This window comes from Capsella rubella, unplaced genomic scaffold (genome assembly GCF_000375325.1).
Source record: "Capsella rubella cultivar Monte Gargano unplaced genomic scaffold, Caprub1_0 scaffold_1, whole genome shotgun sequence".
Lineage (NCBI taxonomy): Eukaryota > Viridiplantae > Streptophyta > Magnoliopsida > Brassicales > Brassicaceae > Capsella > Capsella rubella.
In genome coordinates this window covers 11,045,740-11,058,049 of record NW_006238923.1, presented here as the reverse complement: position 1 = coordinate 11,058,049, position 12,310 = coordinate 11,045,740, and the positions used below count along the sequence as shown (strand labels likewise).

The window sequence follows — 12,310 nt, the reverse complement described above, 5'->3', positions numbered from 1 at the left end:
CTGTTTGACTCTTTTCTCCTCTGTTTTTTTTTTTCTCTCTGTATTTATGTATAAACAAATCATTTGGTAACAACATATGAATCCCGAAGAAAATATATATGAAATTGTTGCATAATGATATACATTTCGTAATTTTTCGTTTTCTGTTAGATTCTCGTGTAGTGCATGCACATAATGACTATATAAACGCAATTTATTTGAAACGACCACATTATTATTTCTCGAATTTTTAAAACAGTCCATAATCAAGTAGAACAAATTCATCAATGATATGATTAAGTTGTTTACTAATCGTGTTTAGGAATGCACTGTCGAGCTGTGGTGACTTTGACGGGTTTGGTCTTGAGGACAGGGTTTCGCTCGAAGAAGTTGGTCGGTCGGAGCTCAAAGCCACCAGATAAAGTAGGCATCGTAGGGTAATCTTCCTGACTAGGGACATGGTGGAAACCGACAGTGTACCACATCACTATATCTTTATTCTCTATTTTCCTATTCCTGTCAAATTCATTCAATAACATATTTTAGCCTCTCCAGAAACGAAATATAATTTACTAAGATATCTTTTTATTTTTATCATCTCATGTTTTAAGTGAACCTTTGTGTGTATATACATGTTGACTTAAAGGTTAGTGTAATAGAAATATTGAGTACCTTTGAGACCACACGGCCAACGTATCGTCACCTTGGCTCCTGTCAGCGTACAAACCACCTGCCCAAACCTCAGATCTGTTGTATGGAGTGATCCACACGTTATAGTTGGTAAATGCAGCTCGAATCTGTGGGAAATCATCTTGAGCCAGAAGAGGGCCAGCAGCGGATCCATGAAGTAAACGGTATCCAACTTCATTTCCATGTTTCGTTTTCCGGTTAGGGTTAACCACCACCAGCTCCTCCGTTTTTAACCCTAGTTTCACCCTAGCCTCTGCCTCGGTCTTGGCCGTCTTTGGCCTCGATGACCAATAGCTTTTCCTTGGCGTGTTAACAGATTTTGGAGTCCTCTTGGTCACAAGCTCGTTACGGACAAAGGAATTGTCCTTACCATCAATGTCAAGATCAAGACGGAATGTCACGAAATGGTCGTGGTTAACACCGACGGTGTTGTCGGCGACAATTGTCCCGTGTATGTCCTCTCCTACTTTGATTTCGGACGTGTGAATATATTTTACCGGTTTGACTTCTAAAACACCGGTTAGTCCGACCTGTTGGTATAAACGAAACCGCTTTAAAATAGAACTTTAGCAATCGCTATATTTTAGTTGAAATATAAATTAAAGCAGAATTTAATTTTATATGATCATAAAATTCATATTATTATTTTCTATCCAAACAAAACTGATATTTATCATACCGATCCAATTCTACAAATTGGTTGAAATAATTTCATACAATATGAGAACCCACAAAAAGAAAACGTGAATCATGAAAATCAAACCTAATGATTCAATTATACGATTTGATCTGATGTCATTTGTTCCTTTATCTAAAGACTGCTTTTTTCTTGTCATCGTTCAATCATGATTCTATTGATCATCATTCACGTGATTCATGTTGGTGTTCATTTCAAACAAAATAAATGAAACGTATAAACTATAGTATAACTTTATAATAGTCATAGGCAAAGTTGGAAAGAGACGGCTTTACCCCCATTTTGATGGAACCACTAGGCTTGAACTCATAATCAACTATATAGTCATAGTTTCCCACGGTCGTCACAATCCGAGCTACAAGACTCACGTCCGGTCTAACCTCCGTAATCTGCATCATCATATTATAAACAGATATAAATCATGTACTGTGTACAACATTATATATAAAAAAATATGATAGCATGCATAACACCATAATGTTATATTTTTTACTTCTAAGTTTGGGATTTCAGCTTCCGTATGTCTCCACATGATATCACCAGCATACTTTTCGAAAATGCATATAGCATTTGGGATTTTTGCGGGAGTTCCATCTTGACCAGCAAAAACCCCGTCCATAAAAACTGCACCCGCTGGACAATCAGTGTACGGTTCAAGAGACACGGCGCATTGACCACATCCGAAATCGCCACAATCAAGATAAGTAATGAAATACCAATCATCAGTTGGATCCATGTAAGGTATGAACATCTCCGACAAGTGACCTTTGTATAGGACTTGTCGGTATTTGTTTACTTCCGTGTCGAATATGGACGCGAGGGAGATGACGATACCAGCTCGAACGTCGAAGGATAAGTGAAACTCCCAGTTTGCCCATCTAGCCATCATCATATATATTCATATGTAATGAAATTAGTATAAGTGGTATATTTATAAGAGGTATCATCAATTTGCATGCATGTTTCTGTCACAATGTCTATATGATGAATACCTAATTTAAAACTAGAAATTTCAAAGATAAGACTCCGATAAATCTATTCACATACGCATCATTAACTGAAAAAACAAACAAGAATATGATGCCAAATGATACATATGTGGGGAATGGGGATAATATTTAGTATACACGAAAATGTAAGAACCACATATATATGCAAGGAAATAATGGAGTTCTTATAAATTTCCAAATAGAAAAGATTTGGACAATCTTATCTTGTGCATCGGTGATGGGTCCTCCCTCCGCACAGAACTTTCAATTTTTAAGTGAAAGCTAGACAAAAGTTTTTAATTTTAAATTTTAAATTTTGTATTCTAATTATGGTTATCATTGAAGGATGGATGCAAAAAGCTAATTATTGGTCAAGCAATATTTAATGGTTTTACGTTACTAAGATTAACCATATACCAAAACTCAAACTAATCCGGGGGTTATACTTATAGCCACTAAAGATGTTTAAAATATTTAATTTTTAGAGATCTAGATATGTATATCTGATTTTCAAATATTTAAAAAGCTATATGTATAAGATTTTTTCCTATAAAATGTGCCCTATTTTTAGTCAAAGAAAACGAAAAAATAGTCAGAGATTTAAAGCTGAAAAGTAGAACAAAAATATTACTATATACAATACACAGACACAGTTTAAACTTTCAATTAGCAACATTTGATCTTTTAAATAATTAAAAAGGAGAAAAAAAACTCATAATTATTTTTACCTAAAAAAGGACCACAGTTACTATTTTGACTGACAAACTTAATTTTAATTTTTCTCTACAAAACCTGACCTATGAGGTAGATCCAAAAAATGAGGATGAGGGAGAGAGAGACCAATTCATTTACCTCACGGTGTGTCCATCGATCTTGAATCCTGGACCATTAGGTTGCACAAGGACGGCGTTACGAAGCGTCGGCCCAAACGGAGGTTTAAGCTTTGAGATACGGTACTCCGTTTCGTTAGCCTTAGGCATAGTAACTATTAACCTATCTTTAAACTCCGTTACCTTCATCTGGTCAAGGTTAACTATTATCGTCATTCCTTCGATAGGTTTAAGATACATATTAACTGTGCCGTCAAGATAAAACGGCATCATTCTGATAACTCTCTCCGTCTTGGCCTTAGATTCGCCGTACCATCCAATGGTTGACGTGGTGAACACGATCTCCGAAACGTTCAAGCGGCGTCTCGCAACGGAGTGGAGAAACGGCTTGAACTTGAAGACGATGTCGGAGGATGTTTCTTGCTCGTCGTTTGTGAGCATAGGGTAACCATTTCCTACGCGGATCTTGTCCGAGACGATGGCTCGAGAGGAGAAGTCGACGACTATCTCTCGGGTCTTGCCTTTGTCTCGAGCGATGACGAACGCTTGACGTGGCGGTGGTTTGATGGCGTGGTTCCGTGATGAGTACCAAGACAAGACTAGAGACTTGTCGGGTTCGTTGAGACCAACGTATTGGAAAGTGAACTTGTGGCTCGGACCAACGGGGTACGATTTGTTGATGATGGTTCGGACGAGTTTGAGTTCGGTCTCGGTTAAGGGATCAAATGGGTGACGCGATGGAGTGAAGCTATTTGAGGATGAGATAACGATAATGAAAGAGAACAAAATGAGAATGAGGAAGTAATGTGAAGGAGCCATATTGTGATGTGTTATTGTTTGATCTGATGGACTTGGTTTATGTTTAAACTTTATAGGAAAAACACTTTCGTGATGGGATTAAATCTATATTAAATTTTTGCAGCATTTTTTGAAAAAAACATTAGAGTAGGAAGTTATTTACAAGGCTATGCTATTGACATTAACTATTTAGTTAAAAATTTTAAAACTAATAATAATCATTTTTAACAAAATTCCTAAAATCTCTCCCTATTAAATATAATATCATATCTTATTTCCATTTGTTCTCAAATATTTCTCCAAAATGATCTTATTTGTTTTTAATTTATTTTATTAAATAAAAAATATGTATAATAAAAATACAAATTTTTTCGCATACTTTGCAATTAATTTTTTTTAAACGGACGTATATTACAAATATTTGTAGCATATGTACAACATCCCATATCGAGTATAATTTTTTTATAATGGTTCAGAACCTTTATAAATAAGATTATAACTTTCTAACTACGAATGACGGGACTATAAACATGAGTTAAAAATTTTGGAAATATATGACGGGACGGGTTGTAAGACGGGAACGGTTGTTAACTACATATAAAGTTTAAAATATTTAAAATATTTTGAAACTTTTTAAAATGTTTCAGTGTTATTAATATTATAGCTCTGCACCAAGTTTATATTAAAAATTATTGACTTTGTCATTTTTGTAAACATGGGTTTATTTTTTAGTGATTATATGACATAACGGGGTATAACACGGGAAATGTTGTAATATGCTTCCAAAAAATTATATGACGGGCCGGATTGTAAAAGTTTAAGTTGATATTACTAAAAAATTATAATATCATTAATCTGACTGTTCAATACGGGTCATTTCCCTATTTTTTTTAACAATACCAATATAAAACATGTATAAATAAACTGATTTTGGTAAAGTTTGATATTATGCAATCTTGATAATTGTAGATTGTTTATATATTTTCAAATATTTATGTTTTTTAATTCCTACTAGGATGGGAGTATATTGAATATGATTTAAATATGTCAAAATGGTCCACCAATTTTGTATTAAATTATTATGAATATCTCTGTGATACACGGATTAATTAATCTGTACACATTTACACAAATTTAGCAGATTTTATTGTACTTGTCTATAAATAATATGTTCAAATTTAATCGAACCAACCATAAATTTAAGCATAAAAATGTTTAGATTTTAAATCTCAAAATTTGATTTTAAAGATTCACTTATAATTAAAGAGTTTTTCTCCAAGGGTTGAGTTGGTTATAAAGAAAGATGTATACTGAAATTTTTTTATTAATTAAAAATAAGAGTTATTAGCATCACGTTAAAATAATAAATTAAAGATGAATAGAGAATAATAATTATTTTAATATATTTTTTAATTAATTAGAACAATATTAGAAATCTAATATTAGATATTGAATAATATAATCTAGTGTGGGAAGCATCGACTTATATCCAAACTTAATTAGATGTTTGATTTTAAAATAGCAAATTATAATTTTCGGGTTAAAATTTTTAAATTAATCTAACTCAAAATATAAATGTACTTATTATGAGTTGGATTCTCGAATCGACCAACGTGCGAATTATCTTGTTGATGGTAATAAATTAATATACTCTTTTCGCACTGGAGAAATAGACGATAAAGTTAGATATGCGACCTCGATTACACCAAACCATTCGGCGACAAAAATGATTATACACTAGTTCTTATCTTTATATACAGTAGTATTAATTTGCTTGGGACAGCACTGAGCAGCAGACCCATATGTAATAATTCACTACACTAACTTAAAGACAATGTACAATCACTGATATGATACGGTCTTTCTTTGACTTATGCCATCTTCTAACTACCCTAACGCAAAATCTACCAAACATCCCAAATGCTATATCCTCTTGACAACTTCAATAAATCTGTGTCTAACGACGTTCCTATCAGAGGAAACTAGTTCAAAGGTCAAGCTTTTGGTCTTTAATTTCTACCACTTTGACAAGTTGAGTCTCGTCTGATATATAAGTTTTCCTGAAAATATTTCATCTATCTAATAGAGATGCTCTTGGGCAATCGTACATGGCTAGTGGATACCCTTATTGGTTGCATGACTTGTTTGAGCACGAGAGAACTCTCTTGTATATCTAAGGTGTGTTAATGTTATGTCTCTCTTAAACTTGTAATTAGTTTAACTTTTTGGAGGTTAGTGGAATAGTATAAATTAACATGTGCTTCTACTAATGGAGCAAGGCCTCTTAGGGCATCTTCATGGGCATATCCCCAAGGGTCTTATGTGAATAAACAAAGCCCAAAATATTAAAATAGTGAAATGTTAAGAATCATTCGGTTTTATCTCAAGATGTTTTCGAAGGAGTTTAACAACCGGTTCATAAGCATACGTGGCAAAGAGTTATTGGTTGGTAACTGTTGAATAAAAATAATATTATTTGTCTTATTCTCTTTCAATAGTTTCTCCTCTTTCCCTAGACTTACGACAGAGAACGATGAACCAATATCTCTCCATCAACATCTATGCAGATCTTCTTCAAGCTACAAAATCACAATTCCAATTTCAATAATCGAGAATCCAAAATCAAAAGGAAAAGATTTGATAAAAAAACAAAATGCCTTCTCGACGAGTTTAGGATCGAGATTTTTGTCGGCGACGAGAGTAGCGTGGAGACGACGGATTGATGAATCAACGGCTGAGGCGTTTTGACAGAGAGATAGCTCTTGTTGATTGATTTTGTGATGATGAGATCGGATTTGGATTTGTGTAGATGAAATTTTTTTGTTCTAAAAGAAGAAGAAATGGTTTGAATCTGTTTTTTTTTTTTTTAACAATTTAAGAACCTTGAAGTTCAACCAATAATAACCTATATATTTGAACATCTTAATTTACTTTTTTACAATATTAATACACTATAAAATCTCTAAGATACATTTGAAAGGATATACCTTTAAGGATGCTCTTAAAGCATGTCCACTGGGCGATACTCATTGAGTTCTCTAAGTGAAAGTGGGCCAACAATTAAAAAGAAAATAAGAAAAAGGGTTCACTTAAAATAGAATGAGTTCTCTAAGTGCAACTCTAAAGAACCGCGACGTGGCACTTCGTTATTGGAAGATGAGTAAAATATAAATAAATAAAAAACAATTTCCCAATTTTTTTTCTTCTTCTCGCGAAATTTTCTCTCTCCTTCTCTGTCAACCCGACGATTCTCTAGTGGAAGCTGATTTTTGTTTAAAATTGTTAATAGATTTATTTGATTAGTTTATTGTTAAATATATTTATAGTTTAATTTGAAGTACCGAGATCCTCTACTAAACATGGTCTTATTGTAACTTTTATTATAATCAGAAAATTCAGATGTAAGAAACAAAGAACGACTTCTATGATTGCAATTTTATTGAACTAATTATTCTATGATTTATGTTTGTTAAAACTTGGGATATATAACTTTTTTTTTTTTTTAACATATCTTTATTTATTTGTCCTTCAACCCCAAAACAGGGGGGACATTTGAGCCTACATTACCTTTGGCCTTTGGAGTAAAAGAAAACATGTGTGATGTGTCTTTGTGGGTCGAATTTATTATTCATATATGGTTCATTTTGTCAAGGCCAAATAAGGAACATATATAAATGTGACTATACGTAATTATATACTTACTCGTAACTCGTATCTCTCGTTAAACTGAAATCATGCAATTCCGGTTTATAATCCTTTTTGGGAAATTCCGGTTTATTTGTTTGTTTGTCCAACGAGAACTCTGGTTTAAGTTGGAAAGAGTAAAGAAGAAAAAATATAGTTCCCTACTTCTGTTGTCTCTGAGTCTTTTTCCAATACTGATTTTTATTTGCCTTGCTCGATTTGTTTTCTAGAGTTTTTACTTCCGATTACTATCTCTGATCACTAAATCTATTCTCGTAGTTTCTTCTAAAAATAACGTTGTCTAGCTACCTAATTAGTTTTTAATTATATATTATATTAATTAATGTTAAAAGTCGTAAAATTTAAATTTTCAAAATTAGCATATCTGAAGGAAATCTATATGAGCTAATTGATATCAATCAACAGTATATATTTACCTTTTTAATGTTAACTCATTTTTTATAACCGTACCAAGAAGTGTATCTTTAAAGTGAAACACAATGTAAAATAAAATAAAAAAAGATTTAAAATGAAGCAATGAAGTAAAAAAATGGCAAGACAGCAATGAAGCAACATATTTAAACACACATAAATACTACTCACTCTGTTTCAAAAAGATTGATGTTTAAATGTTTTTACACAAATTAAGAACAGTCATGATTATTTTAAAAAACTTTATTTTTTCTCACTGAAAAATATTAATTAATTATAAACTAATGACAATTCAGAGATTCAAATTTTACTTATGATTATTTTTTGAACTTAACAAAATACTAATATTATTTAATTAAAATATGTAGAACATCAACCTTTTGTAAAACAAAAAAAAAATTCCAAAACATCAATCTTTATGAAACAGAGGGAGTATTATACTAACATCAACTTGGTAGAAAATTCAGTTTAATTTCTTTATTAATTTATTTATTCATATTATAATATTTATTTGGACAAACATGAATACATGATTATCTCTTGAAATCTCTTTTACAATTCCTTACACATATCAAATCATGAATGTCATTCATTCAATGATAAGCTGGTTTATTAATCGTTCTTCGCAGTACACTTTGGAATGTTGGTGAGGTTCATAGGTTTAGCCTTGAGGACAGGGTTTTGCTCGAAAAAGTTTGTTGGCCGAAGTTCAAAGCCGCCGGACATAGTAGGCATTGTCGGAAAATCTTCTTGGCATGGTACATGGTGGAATCCAACGGTGTACCACATCACTATATCTTTCTTCTCTATTTCCCTATCCCTGTTGCATTCATTTGCATAACTTTTAGTCCCACAAAAATAATCAACTTAAAGTACAAAATAGTATATAAGTCACATAAAACTGTTATATTCACAAAAATTGTATTGTTTTCAAAAACATTTCGTACGTAAACTCATTGCAACATTGTATGTATAAAAATCAATTTTTTATTAGAGGTAAATTAAAGTACCTTTTGCTCCATACGGCTAACGCATCGTCACCTTGGCTCCGATCAGCGTATAAACCACTAGTCCAAACCTCTGATTTGTTATACGGCGTGATCCACACGTTATAGTTGGTGAATGCTGCTCGAATCTGTGGGTAGTCATCTTGGGAAAGAAGTGAGCCTGTAGCCGGGCCAGGAATTAGACGGTATCCAACCTCATTGCCATGCTTAGTTTTCTTATTAGGGTTAACCACAACCAACTCTTCCGGTTTCAGCCCTAGCTTCACTCGAGCCTCTGTCTCGGTTTTTGCCGTGTTCCGTTTCGTTGTCCAGTAGCTTTTTCTCGGTGTGTTTACAGATTTTGGAGTTCTCTTGGTCACAAGTTCGGTACGAACAAATGAATTATCCGTACCATCGATATCAAGATCAAGACGGAATGTCACGAAATGGTCGTGGTTGACTCCGACGGTGTTGTCAGCGACAATTGTCCCATAGATGTCGTCTTCTTTGATCTCTGATGTGTGAACATATTCAATGGGTTTAACTTCTAAAACACCGGTTAAACCAACCTATGAATATTGAAGTGGTAACATTAAAACAAATCAAATTTGATAATATCGATCGATCTTATTACATGCATGATTAAATCTTACTCCCTCTGTTTCATATAAGTGATGTTTTAGCCAATTTTTTTTTGTTTCACTATAAGTGATGTTTTCAATTTCCTATGCAAAAAATTAATGTATTTAATATTTTTTGACCAATTATATTTTACATCATATTTTCTTATTAGTTGAATTCATATTAGTTAATGATCTTTTTATGAAAAATGGATAAGTTATATGTTTTATTAATTTTTATATTTTAAATGCATATATAAAGTTAGGAAAAGTTTTTGAAAGACATTACCCCCATTTTGATCGAACCGCTAGGTTTGAACTCGTACTCAATGATATAGTCGTAGTTCCCCACTGTCGTCACCATCCGGGCTACAAGACTTACATCTGGTCTAGCCTCTGTGATCTGCATACAACAACAGTTTGTGTAAATATACACATAATATTTTTTATCATATTATATATTACTAGTAAACTCGACAATATACATATTGTTTATTAACAATCTATTACTTCCATGCCGGGTACTTCAGATTCGGTGTGTCGCCACATAATATCTCCGGCATATTTTTCGAAAATGCACATAACGTTCGACACTTTTGTAGGAGTTCCATCTTGTCCCGCGTAGATGCCATCCATGAAGGCAGCATTTGGTGGACAATCTGTATATGGCTCAAGGGACACAGCAGACTGGCCGCAGCCATATTCACCACAATCTAGGTAACTGATGAAGTACCAATCATCATGCGGATCCATGTAAGGCACGAACATCTCGGACAAATGGCCTTTGTATAGGACTTGCCGGTACTTGTTCACGTCCATGTCGAAAATGGACGCAAGAGAAATGACTAGCCCGGCTCGAACGTCGAATGACATGTGAAACTCCCAATTTGCCCATCTGTTCACCATCACATAAAAAGTATCAGTTAAAAAGAAAAAAAATTACATGCTCAATTTTTAAGTTCATATTTTTTTTTACCTGGATTTTCCAGATTAGCAAAATTTAACTTTTTCATCAACAAACAAAAAAAAAAGAAAGAAAAAAGCTAATTTTAGCATTAAACCTAAACCGAATTAGTGATTGAAGTAAAAGGATTTACTCTTTCGACTGCGTTTACATGTTGGGTCTGAAAAACACTGGGTTTTACCGTATTGGTGTATTGTGCAATACCATGATAAATGATTACTTAACAATGATAAACAAAAAAAAAAAAAACTCCAATATGTATAAGTTCTTTACTTTTATACCTAACTTGAACTCAAATCTACATAAAATTTATTTTTAAAATAATACTAGTAAGAGAAAGTACGATGTTAAATTACAAATTTTAGCTACTTAAAAATTATCAGTTATATAGCTTATTTAGAGAAAAATTACAACTTGTGATTTTTTTTTTTTTTTTTTTTGGTCGTCCAATATTTCATTTTAAATAAAATGAAAAAGTCCGTAAATCTAAAAATATGACCGACAATAATTGCCATTTTTTCTCCAAACAGAAGATATTCGAGCAGAAAAGAAAAAGCTGTCTTATTTGTACAATTACCGACATTATTTTATTTCCATATATAATTGAACTATAATGTTTCCCAAGTTTGATTTATAAGATGTATGTCAGCAAGACTTATAGCCATAATTGTTTTTTGTTTTTGTTTTTGCTAGCTCATAATTGTTACCTCACAATATGTCCGTCGATCTTAAACCCTGGACCGTCCGGCTGGAAAACGACCGCGTTTCGAAGCGACGGGCCAAACGGCGGCTTGAGATTGGAGATACGGTACTCTCTACCGTCAGCTTTCGGCATTGGACCTGTGAACCTGTCCTTGAACTGCGCTACTTTCATATTGTCAAGGTCAACGATTATGGTCATTCCTTCAATTGGTCTAAGATACGTGTTCACCGATCCGTTTAGATAAAACGGTATCGTTCTTATAAACCTCTCCGGCTTGGCCTCACCGAACCATCCCATCGTTGAGGACGTGACCACAACTTCCGACAAGTTCAAGCCACGTTTCATTATCGAGTCACGGAACGGCTTAAACTTGTGAACAAGCGCGGTGGCTGCACGCTGCTCGTCAACAGTGAGCATAGGGTTTCCATTGCCTACGTGGATCTTGTCCGAGACAATTGCTCGAGTGGAAAAGTCAACAACGATCTCTCGGTTCTTGCCCTTATCTCGGGCGATGACAAACGCTTGGCGTGGTGGTGGTTTGACGTTGTGGCCTGGTGATGAGTGCCACGACAAGACTTGGGACTTGTCGGGCTCGTTGAGACCCACGTATTGGAATGTGAACTTATGGTTATGACCAATAGGGTACGAATTGTTGATGATGGTACGGACGAGTTTGAGTTCGGTCTCGGTCAAGGGATCGAAGGGGTGAGGCGGCGGGATGTAGCTCGAGGATGAGATTATGAAAATGGAAGAAAGTATACAAATAGTGAAGTAAAGCTGATGAGCCATTGCTTTGTAATTTTGATTGTCTTGGATTCTCTTTAGTGTGTTACTATATAGCCAACACTTGAACACACGAGGAAAACATGTTAGGGTTTTATGGTCCTCAACATAGTGATTTTCAAAACATATATGGATATTATATAAAATATAATAGT

General features: G+C 33.7%; 2 protein-coding genes across 2 annotated transcripts; both read right to left on the bottom strand.

Moving 5' to 3' along the window:
* Positions 1-179: 179 nt before the first annotated feature.
* Positions 180-4,080, bottom strand: LOC17899462 (primary amine oxidase 2). The gene is made up of 5 exons (XM_006306863.2): positions 3,208-4,080; positions 1,860-2,244; positions 1,642-1,755; positions 652-1,199; positions 180-495 (listed from the first exon to the last, which is right to left on the bottom strand). The coding sequence occupies exons 1-5, from the start codon at positions 4,002-4,004 to the stop codon at positions 288-290; spliced, it is 2,052 nt and encodes a 683-aa protein (XP_006306925.1). The 5' UTR covers positions 4,005-4,080; the 3' UTR covers positions 180-287.
* A 4,504-nt stretch (positions 4,081-8,584) lies between these two features.
* LOC17898782 (primary amine oxidase 2) lies at positions 8,585-12,161 on the bottom strand. Its single transcript, XM_023790098.1, has 5 exons — positions 11,377-12,161; positions 10,216-10,600; positions 9,995-10,108; positions 9,110-9,654; positions 8,585-8,919 (listed from the first exon to the last, which is right to left on the bottom strand). The coding sequence occupies exons 1-5, from the start codon at positions 12,159-12,161 to the stop codon at positions 8,712-8,714; spliced, it is 2,037 nt and encodes a 678-aa protein (XP_023645866.1). The 3' UTR covers positions 8,585-8,711.
* Positions 12,162-12,310: the final 149 nt, after the last annotated feature.

Excerpts from the sequence above, each read along its gene's own strand:
- LOC17899462 (XM_006306863.2), bottom strand. The coding sequence starts at position 4,004 with ATGGCTCCTTCACATTACTTCCTCATTCTCATTTTGTTCTCTTTCATT. Across the intron at positions 2,245-3,207 it reads ATCGATGGACACACCGTGAG|ATGGGCAAACTGGGAGTTTC; the intron begins GTAAATGAATTG and ends GATGATGGCTAG. Across the intron at positions 496-651 it reads TTGGCCGTGTGGTCTCAAAG|GAATAGGAAAATAGAGAATA; the intron begins GTACTCAATATT and ends TGAATTTGACAG.
- LOC17898782 (XM_023790098.1), bottom strand. The coding sequence starts at position 12,161 with ATGGCTCATCAGCTTTACTTCACTATTTGTATACTTTCTTCCATTTTC. Across the intron at positions 10,109-10,215 it reads CTGAAGTACCCGGCATGGAA|ATCACAGAGGCTAGACCAGA; the intron begins GTAATAGATTGT and ends TGTTGTATGCAG. Across the intron at positions 8,920-9,109 it reads TTAGCCGTATGGAGCAAAAG|GGATAGGGAAATAGAGAAGA; the intron begins GTACTTTAATTT and ends TGAATGCAACAG.